The sequence below is a fragment of the Kogia breviceps genome, chromosome 7, assembly GCF_026419965.1.
Source record: "Kogia breviceps isolate mKogBre1 chromosome 7, mKogBre1 haplotype 1, whole genome shotgun sequence".
NCBI classification, from domain to species: domain Eukaryota; kingdom Metazoa; phylum Chordata; class Mammalia; order Artiodactyla; family Physeteridae; genus Kogia; species Kogia breviceps.
This window is the reverse complement of record NC_081316.1, coordinates 57,932,332-57,952,840: the sequence shown is the minus strand read 5'-3', so window position 1 is coordinate 57,952,840 and position 20,509 is coordinate 57,932,332. Positions and strand designations below refer to the sequence as shown.

The 20,509-nt window shown below is 37.6% G+C and overlaps 1 protein-coding gene across 1 annotated transcript; it reads left to right on the top strand.

The window, feature by feature from the left end:
- Nucleotides 1-18: 18 nt before the first annotated feature.
- On the top strand, nucleotides 19-19,941 carry DDIAS (DNA damage induced apoptosis suppressor). The gene is made up of 6 exons (XM_067038404.1): nucleotides 19-124; nucleotides 6,337-6,462; nucleotides 7,729-7,857; nucleotides 14,658-14,819; nucleotides 16,097-16,214; nucleotides 17,333-19,941. Exons 3-6 carry the CDS (start codon nucleotides 7,745-7,747, stop codon nucleotides 19,931-19,933), a joined length of 2,994 nt encoding a protein of 997 aa, XP_066894505.1. The 5' UTR covers nucleotides 19-124; nucleotides 6,337-6,462; nucleotides 7,729-7,744; the 3' UTR covers nucleotides 19,934-19,941.
- Nucleotides 19,942-20,509: the final 568 nt, after the last annotated feature.

Here is a 20,509-nt window from a genome sequence, read left to right as displayed (position 1 = left end):
TAGCGTCACTTCCGGCGGAAGGAAGCGCGGGAGATTCGATTGAAGGGCGCCCGTTTGCAGCCGAGTGTTGCGGGACTGCGTCACTGTGCTTCGCCCGGGCAAGGGTCCTGGTCCTCTGCCTCAGGTGAGGAGCTGGGAGAGGAGGTTCTCGGGGAGCAAGGGCCGGAGACTCCTAACGAGACCCTTAACGTCGTTCTGAGTGAGACTCAGTGCATTCTATGTTGTTTTTTCAGGAGTCAGTCTCTTCTAGAAAAGGGCGGTTATGAGCGTAAAAGAGTATGGTCAATTATTTTAATTTGAGACAGTGCTGCTGCAGTCACTCAGCTAACTTTTGTATGTGCCATCAGGTGGACACGGGTGAGCGTCTGGAACCGGACACACAGGGAGGAAAAGGTGCTACTTGCGACTTTTGAGGTGCTCGGAGATAAGTAGGTAGCTGGCTTTTCCACACTGCTTTGACGACCCAGAGGGAAAGTGCTTAACTGAGCAGTGTGCTCAAACCAGAAACTTGAAAGTTTACTTTTTTTAAAAAATTTTATTCAAGTATAGTTGATTTACAATATTGTGTTGATTTCTTCTGTACAGCAAAGTGACTCAGTTATACACATATATTCTTTTTCATATTCTTTCCCATTATGGTTTATCACCAAGATATTGAATATCGTTCCCTGTGCTGTACAGTAGGACCTTGTTGTTTATCCATTCTATATGTAATAGTTTGCCTCTGCTAATCCCAAACTCCCAATCCTTTCCTCTCCTATTCCCGCACCCCCTTGGGAAACTTGAAAGTTTTCTAGGTGCCTTTCTTACCTCTCACATCCAGCCAGTCATACCAGCCTCTTGAATAGCTCAGATCCATACACTTCTCTCCACTTTTACTGTCATTACTTTGGTTCAGCACGACTACTACATAACTATGCCAGTAACCTCCCAGCTGGTTCTCCTTCTTTCAATCTTGTTACATTTCAATCCAGACACCACATTGGAGGCTGATAAAGCACAAATCTGATCTGGGCATGCCCCATTAAAAACCTTTCCTTCAGTCCCTCCTATTTGCCCTCAGGTTTAAGTCTAAACTTAACATGGTTCACAGGGCCCTTCTTGTCTTTCTGAGTTCCTCAAATGCACCATTATCCCTCACCTCCAGACCTCTTCTAAATCCCATCCCCAACACAGCTAATTCTTACTCATTCCTCAGGTCTCAGTTTATGAAGCCTTCTAAGTTAAGAAGCCTTTCCTAACCCTGCAAGATTGGGTCACAAAGCACTCAGTAGTTAGTTATTCATTCTACAGATAGTTTTTAAATGCCTCCCTTCTCTGTTCCAAGAACTGCTAGGTACTAGGATTACAATGGTGACCAAGATGTTAGATTCCTGTTCTTTTTTTAATTTAATTTAATTTTTATTTATTTATTTTTGGTTGCATTGGGTCTTCGTTGCTGCACACAGGCTTTCTCCAGTTATGGGGAGTGGGAGCTACTCTTCATTGCAGTGCATGGGCTTCTCATTGCCGTGGCTTCTCTTGTTGTGGAGCACAGGCTGTAGGTGCACGGGCTCAGTAGTTGTGGCGCACGGGCTTAGTTTCTCCGCGGCATGTGGGATCTTCCCGGACCAGGGATCGAACCCATGTCCCCTGCATTGGCAGATGGATTCTTAACCACTATGCCACCAGGGAAGTCCGAGATTCCTGTTCTAATGCAACTTAAACTTTTTATGGGTGGACTTAAGAAGAATAAAGTGTAATTTGTTTGATTTAGGTTGGTCTGAGAAGGCCTCTCTGAGGAGTTAACAGTTAAATTGACGCCTAAAGGACAGCCATGCAACAGAAGAAAGGAAGAACATTCCAGATTGAATAGATTATGCAAAGACCTTAAAGCAGTCTAGAGCTTGGCATCTTAGTGTTCAAGAACCTAAAAAAAGAGCAGTGTTGCTGGATCATGTTCAGAAAGAACAGTTTTATGAGATGAGTCTGGAGAAATGGTCAGGGACCAGATCACACAGTTAGGATTCTAATACAGCAGCATAAGCAGGAGATGATGGTGGTTTGGATTAAGCTGGTGGTAGAATATATTAGGGGAAGAGTGAATGATGGTTCTTATTTATTTATTTATTTATTTATTTATTTTTGCTGCGTTGCTTCGCGTGGGCTTTCTCTAGCTGTGGCGAGCGGGGGCTACTCTTTGTTGCAGTGCACGGGCTTCTCATTGCAGTGGCTTCTCTTGTTGAGGAGCATGGACCCAAGAGCATGCAGGCCTCAGTAGTTGTGGTATGTGGGCTCAGCAGTTGCAGCACACGGGCTCTAGAGTGCAGGCTCAGTAGTTGTGGCGCACAGGCTTAATTGCTCTGCAGCACGTGGGATCTTCCCGGGCCAGGGCTCGAACCCGTGTCCCCTGCATTGGCAGGCAGATTCCTAACCACTGTGCCACCAGGGAAGTCCCAGAATGATGGTTTTTAGATGCGGAAATAGACTCGAGGGTGTCAAAAAAGACTGATGAATGTGATGTTAGACTTGAGGGAAAGAAAGGAATGAAAGATGACTTGACTCCTGGGTATCTGGCTTGAATTACTAGTTGGAGAGTACTGCCATTTACTGAGATGGAGAAAATTACTATTAAAGAGGTTTGAAAGGAAACTAAGAATTCAGATTTTTTTTTTAACCTATTAAGCCCTGAGATGACTGTGAGATACCCAAATACATTTGGCTGTCAGATAAGCAGTTGAGATATGGAAGTCTGGAACTTATACATGCTGTGTACCTTTGTGCCACTTCATTGGTAGTTCTACATTGTCTGTCTTAGCCAATAGATTATAAATTCTTTGAACATAGATCCTGATATTTCTATCTGTAACTCTGTTCCCTTCCCCATCCCTAGAATAGTACTTTACCTATCATAAATGCAGTGGACAAACTGTGCATTATACTCACTAAGATTTTCCTGGCTAATGTTTTTAAAATATTTTTCACCAGTACTTCTCCAAACGAAAGAGGTTTTGTCTGGTTTTTGCTTATTTAATTTTCTTAACGAAAGAGGTTTTGTCTGGTTTTTGCTTATTTAATTTTCTTATCTCCTGCCTGCCTCTCCCCTTTCCAGATTTTTCATGTTAATGTCAGAAAATCATTTCTCAGGGACTTGTTATGACTGCCTTTAGAAAAATTAGACAAAGTATGCACCCTTTGAGGAGACCATTAGTTAGTTTTAATAAAGCAACTCAGAATACCCACCCTATCCATAGCTGAGGACTCTTTGTCCTGTAAAATGTGAAACGGGAAATCTGAGAGCAACAAAGTGACAAAGATTTTCTTGCAAAGCAAGAACAGTTTGGGAAGGAATGAAGAAAGGAAAAAGAGTTAGTCATATCTCCTTTTCTGTATGCCATTAGAAGTGGGGACTAGTTTTTTAAAGGAGTGATTTCATCCTTTGGTCACAGTCTTGAAACAAATACAAATAGTTTGTGTGAAGCTTGAGCAAACAATGTAATGGACTAGAAAGACTGGTGAGCTACTCATCAGCAGTCATGAATTGCAGACCTGATGCTACCTGCTTCTTGACCTTTAATTAGTTATTTAATTTCTCTGAGTGGATCAAATAATCGTATAAGAGAGAGAACTGTAAAGCATTCAGAAGAATTTATGAGCCCAACCAGTTTATAAACTTCATTAAAATAGAATCCACATCTTACACTTCTCTTCACCACCCTCCCCATAGGCTAATTCACATTAAATACTTAATTAAATTTTTTCTCCATGATCTAACACTTAGGAAGAATTATTCTAGATTCTCTAGTCTAGCCCAGTTATTTTGGATTTTCTAATCTAGTCCAGAGGAGGAAAAAAACTGTATCAGTGTGTGTGCATGTATGTGTGTGATTTTTTATAGGCTATTAAAAACTTGGTAATGAGGGAATTAAGCTGAATTAAGCTGAAAAGCCTTAATAGTAGTTTTCAAGTGTAGGCAACATAAGCCTTATTTGGAAACTTGTGAGACGTGCAAACTCTCAAGCCCTCACCCCAGACTTAATGAAATCAGACTCTGACGTTGGGTCCCATAAATCTGTGGTTTATCAATCCCTCCAGGTCATTTTGAGCACACTAAAGTTTGAGAACCCAAAGCATCTCTAGTGTGAAAAGGATGCATCACCTGTGTTAGCATGATTCCATTAAATATTTGCTTCACCTAATGCCCCTTCTTCAAGTAACTTTGTTTATAATTTAGCTTAATATGTTTTTTTTTAACATCTAGTTTTATCCAAAAGAAGATAGGGGCTTTTAAGATGAGTTCCTTCCTTGTGACAGTAATTTTTTGTGATAAATTAGTAAAGCATCTTGGATTATAGTTCATCTCCCATGACTAGAAACAGAGAAAGCAAGTATTCCAGAGTATTCCATGTTAAATTAAAAATGCACTATAATATGCCCACCTGGACCCAGCATATTTTCATAAGCATAAGTCTATCAGAGTCTTCAGTCTTGGACATTGACTTGAGCAATCTCTGGCCATCAAAACAAAAGCCAACTAAGGTCCTAATTAATTCCCTAACATTTATACTTTTCTCCCTCTCTCTCCATCTCATTCTCCTGTTTCTACTTCTATATGTGAGAGATTAAGAGGACCCAAGGTTTTTATTATATTTATTGATTTTTCTAATTAAAAAAGACATTTAGAAAATATTTAAATAAGAAATATTTAGATTTTTTTTTTTTTTTTTTTTTTCAGTATGCGGGCCTCTCACTGTTGTGGCCTCTCCCGTTGCGGGGCACAGGCTCCGGACGCGCAGGCTGAGCGGCCATGGCTCACAGGCTTAGCCGCTCCGTGGCATGTGGGATCTTCCTGGACTGGGGCACGAACCCGTGTCGCCTGCATTGGCAGGTGGACTCTCAACCACTGTGCCACTAGGGAAGCCCGAAAGTACTTTTTAAAAGAAGGTTATCTGTGTGCCTAACTATTCTCTTTCTCCCCATTCCCCCAAGCTAACACTAGATCAGTCCTCTGATCTGTACTTTTTCTTTATAGAATTGTCCACAATTTCAGTTTTTTGGTGTGGTTATTGGTCACTATAAGTCTAGTGACCAGGTAGGGACCTTGTATATTTTGTCCATCTCTTATTATTCCCATCACCTGGTATTTATCAGCTGCACAATAAATGATTGATAAATAAGTAAATATATTGTACTTATTAAATTGGAATATGGTTTGCTGACTGTGATGGAACTGAAAGCAATGTAATGCAATATCACCATCCTTCCCAATAAAATCAAGAAGAAAGATAAATTGCAATAGATACCACATATGGAATTGTTCCTAAGTCTGTGATCATGTTTTCCTAACTTTAGTATTCGCTCATTCCTGATGCTTCATTCAGTTATCCATCAAACATTAATTCAACATACTTTAAGTCAGGCAGTAGAGAGAGAGGCAAAACAAACTAGATGACAAGAATCATAAGAAAATACTATGAAAATAACAAAAGGAATAACTAATAGTGACTGTCTAAAAGGATCTTATTGCATTTTTTTTACCAGCCAATGAATGGAAAGTCTTTTTGCCATTTGCTGGAATTTACCAAGTGAAACGCAAATAGTAAAAATACTTTAATGACCTTTTTCATTTCAGTTCTCAAATTTATTTATTTCTCCACTAGAGGGCAATAAACCCTTAAATAATGACAATTTAACCATCCTTCCTTTTAAAATAACAGCAGTTAGTGCTTGCACAATTAATTTAGAAATTCACAAATATTTCTTATATATGTGTTTATATATGTGTTTATATGCTTATATATGTTTCTCATTTATTGGTGACTTGATAGACCGGGTCTCCATCTTCATGAAACTTTAAGACTAATGGGGGTAGAACCAACAAAAAGAAGTAAGCATGTATCATCTGATATATAATTGTCATGATTGCATATATCACGAGCACGATTAGTACCATGAAGGAGTAAAATGGGTGATATCATAGAAACTAAGAGGAAGGAAGTATTTACCTGAGATGAAATGGGGCTCTCTAAGGGGTAACATTAAAGATTGAAGGATGAGAATGAGCCAGCTATTTGAAGTACTGAGGGAAGAGCATTTTAGACAAAGAGAAAGGTAAGCACAGAAGCCTAAGAAAGATTATTTGGTGTGTTTGAGGAGCAGAAAGAAGGCTAGCATGGCTTGAAGTGCAGTGATTAAGGGGGCGAGTAGTACAAGGTGAAGTAAAGGAGGTGGGGCTAGATGAGCTAGGGCCTTAGAGGCATTGTGAAGAATTGAGGCTTCATTCTAAACAGCAAGATTTTAAGCAGGTAAAAGACGACATTTTCAGGAAGGAGTTTTGTCCTATTTTATCTCCCCTAGGTCATAGGCAGGTGTACCACCATGTTACACCCTACCCCAAACTGGATTTTAGAGGAAATGTAGAGGGAGGATGCCTTTGCTGACATACATTCCATCATTTATTGCACTGGCAAGAAGGAACTTGAGGTAAGTAGCACTAAAAACAGCAGTGTTCTCTGGCCTTTCTTTCTGCCTTTTCCTTGTATCCTGTATCACCTCCTCTACCTTGTCCTTAGAGATGGCCATGTAGCCTAAAGTGACAACCAAATCTAGGAAGACATATCTGCTTTTGGTAGAACCTTATTAGTCATGTATACCTAAGGGTTCAAAAACAAGGATAACAACAAGAATTAAGCAGAGTTAGATTTTTTTTCTATGCCCCCTTTAATAACATAGATGGGTGATTTATGTAAATCCATTTATCTATAATCTTTGTAAGTTTCCAACTTACTGCCTTAGGTGGCAAGATTTTATTTTCACAGGAATATTTTGATTGATGGACAGGATTAGTAACATTTTAAGATACACATTCCATAATCACATTTCTAAATTTGTGATTATCCTCAGGAGGAGCTATACCTAAAAGATTCTTTTATTTTTAAACTGATGACTTCCACTTTGTCAAAATTTGCTGATGCCAGTCTCAGAAACAGTTTCACCCATTTGCAGAAGTTGAAAGCTTTTGCCATGTGTTTACAAATGAAAATTTATTGGTATAGCTTTATCTTGAACATGTACAGAGATTTTTATTTCAGAGCATTTATATTATGCTATAAATAAGCTAATCAATTTAAAAATTTTTGATAAACCAACATTTGAGTTTTTAAAAGGAAAGTATAAAAGAAGCAAACTGCTATTTTATTGTTTTACTTCTCTGATGTGTTTTATACAAGGCTCATAAAGCACTTTGAACTCTCATTTGACCATGCAACATTTTTATTTTTCTATCTGTACACTCTAAATTGTCTCTTTTTCCTCTTCAAGCTGTGTAAAAATATACATACTGAAATCTAATGAATGATTTTTTTTCCAGCTGAAAAGAACTATTTCCCACCAATTTAGGTTCTTTTAAACATTCCTGTAAGTTCATTTAAGTTCCTTTCTGTTAATAGTGGAAACAAGTTCTATATAGCTTTCTTATAAAGATGTTGAAAGAAGTTAAATGATACCTTTCTTTGAATTACTGGGGTGGAGCATTTATTTAAAAACAGAATATTTGCTTGAACTACTCTGTTTTAAATCTTATTTTATTATTAAACAGAAGAAGAAAATTAGTTTTCCAATACACTAACATTTACTACAAAAAAAAATCTATTGGTGTTGCAGTGAAGTTTAAGTGATTTTCCTAAGAAATGAATTACACACATGCAATTAAAGATTTGCCATTCATCCCAAGGCTATTTTGTTTTGCAGACCACAGTGAGGACACATGAATAGAAGAAGAAAATTTCTTCTTGCCTCAGTTCTTGCTCTCCAGAATTCTAGTTTTATATATCCTTCATGTCAAAAGTGCTTCTCTCGGATAATCCTGGTCTCCAAAAGGTAAAAATAAAGCCTGAAAGTGTGAGAAAGAAAATGCCAAGTGTACACTGTAGATTTCCTATGGCTCAAAGGCAAGTAAGGATTAAATTTGTACCAGGACATAAGATTCTCTTAGATTGGTTCTTCTGTAAATCCTGGAATAGAATTGGCTGGTAATCCTCTATTACTAGAGACATGTTTCATATTATCTCCAAGTCTTTACTAAGTACCTGCTTCAGAGAAGAAAACTATTTTCTCAGAGAGGAAGTCACGAGCCTGGTGCAAAAACTTAGTACACTTCTGGGATATCCCTGGAAATAGTGTAGGGGTTTTTTGTTTGTTCATTGTTTGCTTATTTTTGCATAATCTCCAGATTATTTTTTAATAAATGAATAAACTCCCTGAGAACAGGGACTATGTTATTGTAACCTCTCTATCCTTCAGCACCTAGAACAGTGCTTGGCACATAATACTTTATTATGGTGCCCAGATTCAGGCCAAGTAGACCTGAGAGCCTAGGATTCTTCTCTGATATTTATAGAGTTCAGGTGAGAGGTTAGGGTTGGAGTTCCTTAAGAATACATTCTCTCTTCCTAGGGGTGAGAATAAGAATATCTAGTAAGTACCTAGTAGTATGTAAGTAGAGTAGTAGGCCAGCAATATTCTTAACTAGTCTTTTTTGTCTAGTTAGCATTGTATGGGGAGGAATTGACAGTTCCAACCCACACCTGGACTCGTAAGTCATCCTTCCAGTAGTTTTCACTCTTTGTTTATTAAGCCATTCTTTCAAGTACTCATTTGTAAACTGAGAGAAAACCTATTTGTGTTATTCATCATTAAATCCTTAGCGTTCAGCCTATGGTTTAGTTCATAGAAAATACACAATAAATGTTAAATGAATGAATAAATGACAATGTGATAGTGTCTAGGTTGCCTTCAATCTAGACTTAGCTTCACTCATTTTCAGGTTCCTACCTATTTTCTGAAAAAACTAAAACCCAGGGACTGTTTGCCTTTGATCAGGACCTATTCTTAGAAGCAGTGTGGTATAATGGAACGATTTCAAGCTTCGGAAAACACGACAGGGTTGTATATAGGCTCTGACACTTGATAGTTGTATTCTTGGGCAAGTATACTTTACCTATTGCATTATATCCTGATTATTAAAAAGCACAGTTCTCTGGAGCCAGACTGCCTGGGTTCAACTCTCAACCCTGCCACTTAAAGCTGTATAGCCTTGGACAAGCCACTTAAATTATCTGGATCTCAAAATGGGGAAACTAATAATATCTGCTTCATAGGATTATTGTGAATGCTTCAAACATTGTGTGATACATAATTAGTAATACATATATATAATATATAAAAATATATATATTATATATATATATAATATATATAAAGATGTGAAACATTTTTAAAACTGAGTTTTTTTCCCCCAAGTCATTTCTTTTAAAGATAATCTATAATAACCATTTAGGTTGAACAATACTGCCATTTTTACCTCTTTAGACTGGTAGTAACAATAGATAACATTAATGAATGTCTACTATATGCTACACATGGTGCTAGGAACTTTGTAAGCATTATATCTTTTAATACAACAGCCCTGTGAGGTGATGCTACTGTTAATGCCAACTTTCAAAGGAGAAAATTAAAGCTTAGAAAAGTTAAATAACTTGCCCCAATCACAAAGCCAGCTAGTTAGTGGCAGAAACATATTCAAGCCTAAACAGTCTGACTGCTATCTACATCCATAATTACTATATTACCTCTAAATTAGCAGTGAAATTTGTATGCAGAATGAGACCTCCCCCTCTCTTTCCCAGAGTTTAAGATGCCCCCAGAAAACTGTGCTCTAATTGGACCATTTAGTCACATAAAATCCACAGCACTTTGTCCTTGCCTGTAGAAATGTAGTCCACAAAAATATAGCCTCTTCTCTACAGATATTACATTGACAGTGCTACACAAAGTCTATTCCCATAATTTCCATTGCTATCTTTTCTACTGTTATTTCTGCTTTCTTTTTTTATTACCTGGAGTCAGTTGTAAGCCAGCACAGGAAACAGAAATTCCTCACTGCTACAGCACAGCGAGTTTATGACAGAGGAATTCCACACTGTAGCCTTTGCAGAAGGTTTTAGAGACAGTGAAGAGCAAAAAGACTGCTCCCTAAAAGTTTTTCATTGAACCCTAAATCCTCAGTGACAACCACAATAGGTTTTGTGTTTTATGGGATTAACTTTTTTCTCTTGTTAACCTCCAAGATTAGAGCAGTGGTGGTTTTCAAATTACTGTTCTGCAGAGCCTTAGGGTTCCATGCTTCTAGAAGGAGATATAGGATTAGAGAAGTAATAGTGGATTGTGCTAACTAGTAGGTAGGGCTTTAGGGCACCCACTTTAGTTTCAACAACAGCTCCATTCTCAGCCTTGAATTAGGGTTCCAAATTAGATTTCTTTTCAAAAATGATTCCATGACATAGATAAAGATACAGATAAAGACATAAAAATGTAAAAAGTATATGTACAGTTGACCCTTGAACAACATGGGGCGCCAACCCTCTGCACAGTATAACTTATAGTTGGCCCTCCATATGTGCAGTTCCTCCATACCTGTGGTTCCTCCATAGGCACAGTTCCACATCCAAGAATTCAACCAAACACAGAATATATAGTACTATATAATATTTACTCTTGAAAAAATCCATGTATAAGTAAACCTGTTGCAGTTCAGAACTGTGTTGTTCAAGGGTCAGCTGTATAAAAGTTAGTTTGGTCCTTCATTATCATTCATATATATATATATATATATATATATGAATATGTGTATATATATACACACATTTGTATATGTGAATATGGTAATTTCATATGAAGGAACAAACATATATATATATATATATATATGATTTTATATATGTATGGGGGAGGTGTATGTACTCCCAAAAATTATGAGCAAGAAAGGGGACTCATTTGTCCATATAAGCAATCCAGCCAGCCCAAACATGTAAATTGCCCTTCTGATTCACTTAACAGGACCCATTATCCCTTTGGTCTAGAAATCTGTCTCTAGCACTGAGAACTTTCCTTTCCTATGTTAATTTTAAATATTTTTCATTACCTTTACCTGTGAAATATGTCAAATATTGTGTGTTATGGTTATGTGTGCAGTTTTCTGGGAGAGAGTCTCCATTGCTTTCATCAGATTTTCAAAGGGTTACTAATCTCGTCAATTTTTCTACTTTGGGGCTAAATATAAATACACTAACCTAGAAAAATAAATGAATGAAACAGTGTTTTAACTGGTATCAAACAAAAAAGGTAGCAAATATAAGTATTATTTTAGATAGATCCTTTCAGAGGCTTCTTGGGGTCAAAACTTTTCATAATAATTCTAAGGCATAATTGGCCTTTTCACTCTCATTCTCGTAAAAGTGCATAGTGGAGTTTTCCAGAGGCTCCATGACATGTGATATCACAGCAGAGTGAGCAGAGAAGGAGGTATGAGAATCCAGCTGTCTGTTAAGACAGACATTAAACAGGTTTGCAAAATATAAAACAATGCCACTCTCTTTTCACTAATTTACTTTGGAACACATAGTTATTTTTCATAAAAATATGTTCTTTTTGTTAACTTTGCAATGGATCTATTTTTTAAGGTATTAATAAGTATTTTTTAGAATTCTCAATTTCTCACTTTCATTTAACTTCTCATTTTCAATTGGAAACATAGATAGATATTACCCACATAAGCAAAAGCTCTTCGGTATTCTCAGTAATTTTTAGGAGTATAAAGGGTCCCTGAGACCAAATATGTTTGAAAACTGCTATTCAATAACAAATGACATTTTGGAAATAGGGGTGCCTCTAGAAGTTAAATCAGAGGACTGTGATTTGAATGTGTTGTCTCTACCCTTGCTTCTCAAAATGTAGTCTGAGGAACAGCTGCATTGGCATCACCTGGGAACTTGTCAGAAACGCAGAACCTTGGGCCTTGTCCCAGACTTAGTGAATCAGGATCTTCATTTTAAGTAGATCCCTAGGTGATTGGTATGCATACTGAAGTTTGAAAAACTGTGATCTGTATTAGTCCATACTAACATTTATTTCAATTCAGACTTATTCCCAAAAGGATTAAAGGAAACTACATAAATATCCTCATTTTATATATAACATAAAAGTGTAAATAATTTAGTGTGTATATGCATTAATGCTAATAATGCATTAATACTAGTCTTTGTTAGGCTATCATTGATACTCTGTATTTGTAAGATAGTTCATTATTAACCATACTTTTCTTATAGTTATACAAGAAAGAACTCCAGGCAAGGAATCCAAAGCCTTGGATTTGGTCATAAAAATCACTAACTTTGTCACATTGGGCAAAAATTCACCCCAATTTCCCAGTTTGTGAATGGGAGTAAATGCCTTGTATATGTATCAGAAGGAAATAATGTATGTTGAAAACATTTGTAAACTGTAAAACACTGATGCATGTTAATTCTAAGATTTGCTAAGAATTTTACATTAGACCTGAATGTATTTTTAGTACATAATTTTTAAAGAAGTTCTAATATATATTTAAAACACTTAATTCATTTCACTAGAGCTTGGTACTAATGAGGTTTTATGCCCTGGTAAGTTGATTACCTTCACTTCCTTCTATGGCCAGACTACAACACAAACTCCAGCCAATTTGGTTAAGATTATATGAATGGATTGGCACAAATCCATCATCAGTGTGGAAAAAAAATTAATAATTAGCCCAGATGTAATGATGGTGAATCAGTAACTTTTTAACATTTATTTATTGTTTTTATTTATTTATTTTTTTGGCTGCGTTGGGTCTTCATTGCTGCGCATGGGCTTTCTCTAATTGCAGAGAGCGGGGGCTACACGGGCTTCTCACTGCGGTGGCTTCTCTCTGGTTGCAGAGCACAGGCTCTAGGCGCACAGGCTTCAGGAGTTGTGGCATGCGGACTCAGTGGTTGTGGTTTGCAGGCTCTAGAGGGCAGGCTCAGCAGTTGTGGCGCACGGGCTTGGTTGCTCCTCGGCATGTGGGATCTTCCTGGACCAGGGCTCGAACCCGTGTCCCCTGCGTTGGCAGGCAGATTCTTAACCACTGCACCACCAGGGAAGCCCCAGTAACCTCTTAAATGAAGGATTAACTTTTGTTCAGAAGAGTCACCTTGTGAGCCATGGAATTCAGGCTCCCCCTAGTGGCTGTCTGGCAGCAATCAAATTTATACAACTGTCTCTAACATTATTTTCTATTCACATTTTTAAGCCAGATCATTAGCGACATGAAGAAAAAAACAGTTCTAGGATTAACCATTACCATAAGATGTTTTAAGGGGTCAATTTGTTAAATTAAGAATGTGAAAAATGGGTAGCACAGTTTGAGATATTGCAAACAACTAAAAAAGAGGGAAGCATAAGTAGAAGTGATGGTAACCATCACGATACTTAATATAATTATGAGGGAGAAGCAGACTAAACACATTAATTTGACAAGATCTGTACTAGATTCTTTCTTTACTTTCTTTTCTTATACTTTGTCTTATTTTATCCTTCTTCAACCCTGGATTTCACAGATGAGGAAATCTAAATTTAAGGGATTTAGTATCTATCCCAGGACCAGACTGCTAGTATATAACAGTAGTGTTATACTTGACACACAGTAGGTTTTTTAAAAAAATTATTTATTTATTTTTATTTTTGGCTGTGTTGGGTCTTCATTGCTGTGCGTGGGCTTTTCTCTAGTTGTGGTGAGCGGAGGCTACTCTTCATTGCAGTGCACGGGCTTCTCATTGCGGTGGCTTCTCTTGTTGCAGAGCACAGGCTCTAGGCCTGCAGGCTTCAGTAGTTGTGGCACCCAGGCTCAGTAGCTGTGGCTCGCGGGCTCTAGAGCACAGGCTCAGTAGTTGTGGCACACGGGCTTAGTTGCTCCACGGTAGAGGGATCTTCCCAGACCAGGTCTCAAACCCGTGTCCCCTGCATTGGCAGGAGGATTCTTAACCATCACGCCACCAGGGAAGCCCATACACGGTTATTTTTGATAAGAAAAGCTTTGGCAAAAAAAAAAAAAAAAAAACAAAAGAAAGTGTTTGATAGAATTCAAACTTGAAAAAATAAATCAACTAATGTCTAAACATGACCTAGGCCATCTTCACTAGTAAACATGAACCACCACCACCGCCCCCCCAAAAGAAAGAATGCCTTTGGCCATAATTGCCTTACAAACAAGTTAAACAAGATGTTTTGTACCTAGTTTTTGTAATCTAATAAATTCTCAGCATATTTCAATGACTTAAATTAAAGAAAGTAAAGTTATTCTTATAATAGTGAGAAAAATATGACTAGGTACTTTGTGTATAAATGTTTATTAAATGTTTCAAGATTATTCATTGTCCTTTTAACAGAAGATAGACTCAGGTCTTCATTTGGTGTGGTGCTCACTTCATTATATCTAGTTTGCCCCCACCCCCAACCTCAGACAGTAATATGCGTCATTTGTTAACGATGATTTAGCTACCCAGTAACAACCAACCAGCCAGCCTCCCTCTCTCTCCCCCCACCCCACACAGTTTTCCTTCAATTTCTATCAATTTGGTGCTACTTAATTTAAATCAGTAAAGTAACTGTTATGAATAGAGAAAATTCAAAAGAGGTTGATCTGAAATCGTTTAAGAAGGATGTAACTTGGACATTTTGTACACAAAATATTATTTTTAATCTTTACTTTTCCAGATTTGTTTTACATCATATTTTTTAAAAGTTAGTGAACATCTCTATGCTTTTTTTCTCCACTTTTCCAGGTCTAATTGTCCAAAATGTGGCTCTACTGGTGAAGCTGAAAATGCCAGTTACAGATATAAGCTTGCCTTAAAAGTTGCAGAATCAAACAAATTATTTGGTATTACTGTATTTGGAAGCTGCTTAGATGCATTTTTTGGTCTTACAGCCACTGGTTTGCACAGGTAAGAATATTTAAAGCATTCTTTTTCCTACATCAATAGAATGTGAAGACGTTGGGGTTTTGGGGTTTTTTGTTTGTTTTATTTATTTTTGGCTGTGCGGGGTCTTTGTTGCTGCTCGTGGACTTTCTCTAGTTGCGGTGAGCGGAGGCTACTCTTTGTGGCGGCATGCGGGCTTCTCACTGCGGTGGCTTCTCTCTTGTTGCAGAGCACAGGCTCTTGGCACGCGGGCTTCAGTAGTTGTAGTGCACAGGCTTCAGTAGTTGTGGCTTGCAGGCTCAATAGTTGTGGCGCATGGGCTTAGTTGCTCCGCAGCATGTGGGATCTTCCTGGACCAGGGCTCAAACCCCTGTCCCCTGCATTGGCAGGCGGATTCTTAACCACTGCGCCACCAGGGAAGCCCCCAAAGATATGTGTTTTTAAGGTAATATGCATTTAGTAAAAAAGATGATCACTCGACCTCAGATCATCAGTTCATTTAAAAGATAATCAAGTGAGAAATAAGAGATGTTTATTTACTGAATACGTATTGTGATGATGTTAAACCATTCTCCAACCAAACTAATTAGACTATTAAATTACAAAACTCTAATCCAAGTTAGAGAAATATATAATAAGAAAGTAAAATTGTTTCAAACTGAAGGATTATTCAAATCAAGTGGCTAAGGTCTTTTGAGGTGGAAGAAGCTATTTGAAGGAATATTTGCATATCAGAAATTGAATTTTGTCATTTATTTTATTTGCATTGCAAGTTCATCTGCATAGTTTGACCTGTTAAGATGTTCTGAGAATGTAAGGATATATGTAAGCAACTGAAGCTCTTTCTCCCCTTCAATCTTCTGCCCTTCTCCCCTAATACTTAACAGAGGAAATCTCTGTTCATCTCCTTATAGTTGAGAGCAAAGTGATTTGAAGAAAGGAAGGGCCAAGGGACCACAGCCAGGATTGCCAGCGATGAGGAAAGACTTCCCCCTCTGCTCTGAGGAGAAGAGTTAAAGATCCCAGCACTACTCCCACTGACACTTTTAGAATAATTGCTGGGCCTGATTACTAGGCAGGCATCTACTTTATTCACACTTGATCCGTTGTTTTTGTCTTTCTAGGCTATAGGAACCTAGAGGGAACAAAATGAGTAGCTCTTTAAGTCACTTTTTTTTTTCCCTTTATGTAACTCAAAAGTTTCATGCTGTATTTTCAAACTAATTGTGTCTTCTGACTTTATGGAAAGTTAAAATTTCAAAGCTTATCTCTTCCCATTTTTTATTTTCTTTCCAATCAAGGTACATTGAAGATCCTAACGAAATTCCAGAAACACTGGACAGTGATGCAACTCAGACCCTATTAACTAAAGCAGTTGAAACTTGCTTTATTGGACAAAGCTTTATTTTTGGAGTGACGGTAATTGAGACTAGCTTTCTTATTATGCTAACATTTCCATTGTAATGAAATGATTTTAATTTTCTAAATAGTTTTTAGGAGTCATAAGTGTGAGAGCCTGTGGAAGCACTTTAAGCTTTGTAAAAATAGGCTATAGGTGATCTGTTAAAATACCATGTATGACAACTTCCTCTTTCAAAAGTTAGAAGAGCCTCATTCAAATGCATTCAGAGTTTTAAAAATCTAAATTTATTATAAATTCACAAGTGTTAGATATTTTGTTTTGATATTTGGTATTTACTGTACCCTCTAAATTCAGTTCAGGTTCTGTAGTAAAACTTTCATCAACTCTAGCTTTTTAATCTTATCTATAAAAGGAGAAAGGGAACTAACATTGAAGGCAAAGTAACTGAGTGTTGATAACTATAAGAATAGGTTAGGAAGGATCATCTTAAATAATTATAAAAGTGTCTATAGAAAAAGTCTAGAGAATGTGCTGACTGAAGGAGTAGTCGTTTTCTGTCCTTATATGCTAAAGGGAACAAATCAGTATTTTGCCTACACTGCAATCAGGGTTTTAAAAAGAGGAATACAGCACTTCACAGCTGAACAGTGAGAAAACCCAAAGGGAAGATGAAACCAGGAGCTACAGAGGTTTTCTTCCTTAAAATCTCAGACGGCTCTTTTTCTTCTTCTTTTTTTTTTTTTTAAAGTGAGAACATTCCTTTAAACACTCAAAGCTTATGGAAGCTAATGAGAAATATAATAGTAGTTACCATTTATTGAGCAACTACTGTTTGCTAAGCACTATAGTTTTTTCTGTTATTGTTAATACAGTAATCCTGTATTTGTATCCTTATTTTATAAATAAGAAAACTAAGGCTCCTAATAACTTGTCCAAAGTCCCAACACTAGGAAATTTTAGAACCAGAATTTAAAGACAAGTCTCTTTACTCCAAGGTTTACTTCCCCATAATTTCAATTCCTCTAGCATTAAACCCTATAATGCTAGAGGAATTGAAATTACAGGGGTGGGGGTTATAGTTGCATCTGTTTTTAACCTTTTAAATCCCTGTTTCACATTTGAGTCAAAGGAAGAAAATATTATTCTGATTTAAATTCATTTGCTTCTTTCACAGAATTTTGAAAGCCAACGTGGACAAGGTTCAGGTTCCAGTAACCTCTTAGAGCAGTACTCAGACCACAAGAGAAAAGTTAAAGCACTAGTAGCTTGCCAGATTGTTCTACCAGACCCAAGTGTCGTAGGCTTCACTGTCATTGACTATTTCCATCGGCTTTTGCAGCTTTCTGATACCAGGAAACTTCACTGTGGCTCCCAGGCACCTAATAGCCACTTACTTGCTTTAGATAATTCAAATAGCGATGTCAGCAGCATATGTGGCCCTGACAGCAGTTCTTGTTGTTTTGAGTCCCATGGCAGAGATGATTTTTCAGGATTCTGGCAGCTATCACTTGAACTCACTTCCGTTGTTTCACAATTAATAGATGATGATGATTTTTCAGCTTCAGAACAAAGCAAGGCCATTGATACTCTTCACCAGAACAGAATGTGCATCTCCTCTGCAGAGGCCACTGGTTCCAATAGCTGCCATGATACCATTCAGGGTTTATGGAGCCCTGTTTCTTATATGGATAAAAAGAGTGCAGCACAAAAGCTGGGTGAAGAACTTGGCTTACAAGCTAATCAGCCAAGTGTGGTTCATAGCAATCATCATGAAATTGGAGTTCCTGGTTCTAATTTATTCCCTTTGAAAGTGCAAGAGCCCCTTGAGCCAAGTAATACAAAATCCTTCCACAGTGCAGTGGAAGTTAAAAATATATATTCCCAGCATGAGCTAACATGTCACCAGTATCATGATGTAGATACCCCCACTAGCTTTCAGGAGAGATCTATGTGCTGTCCACCTTCATCACTCAGACTTGAAGAGATAGCTGGGGGTTCTCAGGACTGTGACCCTGAGATCTGGGCTGACCTTCCACTCTCTGAAAGCCTAAACAAATTTCTGGCAGCTATCGAAAGTGAGATTGCTATAACCCAGACAGATGGCAGTAGCAGGAAATGTCATCTAGATAATGACGTCAGTAAATTACATGCAGACCACAGCAGGTTATCCGTGACTACACAGAGAACTACTAGATCCTTGCATACACCACCTATAAGCTTAAGATCACCACAAGCAACAGTCAAAGCAAACTCCAGCAAAAATAACTTCCTTTCCAACTGTGAAGCAAATCCAAGTCCTAGTGTTCATAAGGAGTCACAACCAGAGAACACAGCAGAGACTATCTGTATAAGTAGTAGTGAAAAAGGCATTTCTGAAAATCTTCTACCAAATGTTTATCTGTCAGCTCTGTTTCCATCTTCAAAAGGCCCAGGCACAACAGTTACTCTTAAGCCTACCAGAATTCCACCACATGAGGCTGAAATTTCACCTAAGCATGATACTTCAGAGACTGACCATTCTTGTCTCAATAGCAAATATTTTAATGGATGTGGAGAAAAATCACTATCCAAAATGAGTGAAAAGTTGACAACTTTGAGTTCTAGGAGGTATAATGATGTTTCCAACCTTCACAACTTAGAAAATAAACAATACTGTAGGCGGCCAAAGAACCAGGGTGACAGTTTGACAATTTGCAGGAAACTCACATATCCTTTAGAAGCTCTTTGCAGTATGCCAAATAGAAGTACGAACACATTGAAAGAAATGTCTTTTGAGCACACTGTTAATAACCTAACAGTAAACTGTTCTACTGGTCATGAAGGTGGCTACAATGCTTCTGCTGATCTCTTTGATGATAGTCCTAAAGAAATGGACATGGCAACAGAAATGACCAAAAAGTCACAGGATATTTTGTTACAGTGGGGAAAGTCTTTGGCAGAAAGTCATCATACAGAATCTGATTTTTCATTGAGATCATTCTCTGAAAACTCCAGCCAGTCTTCACAAAAATTATCCTTGCAAAACACATCTGCCTCTCTGTATCTAAAAACATGTCCCTCTCCACCTCATTTTCAGTCAGATTCAGAATATGATTTTGAAGATAGCCAAGACTTTGTTCCATGTTCACAGTCAACTCCAGTTATAGGATTCCACCAAACTAGAATTCATGGAATGACAGGAGCTTTCAAAAAATTACCTACCTTTTATTTGGACCTTGATGCTAACTATAAAAAGACAAGGATTTCCACTGTAAATGATGCACAGCAAGCCATCCCTAGTGGTCCAAAAAATGTAAAGACACCCAGCCAGAAATTCAGAAGCCCTACTATATCTAGTATTATACAACCAGAGATCTCCAACAACAGTCCTGTTGCTAAGTACCTTGAAACTGATGTTGATGAATGGGTCCCTCCTACCACACAAAAAGTATTTCCTTCAGAAATGCTTGGATTCCAGGCCGTGGGTATAAGGAAATGCCCTGCTGCTTATAATTCTCCTGATCAAAAAGAGTTACCAAGGAAAAAACTGAAATATGTCAAACAAAGAACTGATAAATGCTTAATTAAGAAAAAGTTAAATTTGAAGAATATGCTTACAGCAGCAGAACAGAAATCCCCTGACTATAACAGTACAGGGTTAGGCTGGATTTTCAAAGAGTCAATTTTGGGACTTGATTCCTGTTCAGAAGTCAAATGTTGCCTTCCATTTTCAGAAGGTTCGTCACCTTCAGTGCCTGAAACTAAAAGTGCTTGGTCTCCTGAATTGTTCTCGTAAAATGTCACCTGATCCCAATTTCTGAGCTTTTAAAGGTAAGTCTGTTTGGAAACTCTTGCCTCCAGTGTCATGGAAAGTGTTCTTACATTTTGAACACTTGAAGAGAAGCAAATAGAAAAGAGGTGCTGTTATGCCTTTTTAAATGGGGGAAAGCCATTGTTTTTCCCAGTGTTTTATCCAGAATATTCTGATTTCAGATAATTTGGCACTTTATCTTATATTATTGATTGTACTTATGTAATACTGTCAGTTTTGCTTGTTGAAAGTATTTGTTAAAATCACACATACATTCAGAAATAAAGCCTTTGCAAACCAAAACTTAGTCTTTCTTAATTGTTCAGCTTAGATCAGAAAATGTCTACCATGTATTAAGCCAACTACTGTTCTGAGTTTGTGATACAAAGCTACAGCACCACTGATCTCAAAAGATTTTAGTCGACTGGGTAAGACAGAAATATAACGGACAATTTCAATACAATGCAGTAAATGCGATGATAGAAGTTTTTAATGGATATTAAATTTATGTTGCTCTGGGAGCATGGCAGAGAATCAGTTAACCCAGCAGCATCTGTGGGC

What these genes read in the sequence shown, in the direction of transcription:
- DDIAS (XM_067038404.1), top strand. Translation starts at nt 7,745, where the DNA reads ATGAATAGAAGAAGAAAATTTCTTCTTGCCTCAGTTCTTGCTCTCCAG. An exon ending in ATAATCCTGGTCTCCAAAAG is followed by an intron (nt 7,858 to 14,657) that starts GTAAAAATAAAG and finishes CCACTTTTCCAG; the next exon opens with GTCTAATTGTCCAAAATGTG. An exon ending in ACAGCCACTGGTTTGCACAG is followed by an intron (nt 14,820 to 16,096) that starts GTAAGAATATTT and finishes TTTCCAATCAAG; the next exon opens with GTACATTGAAGATCCTAACG.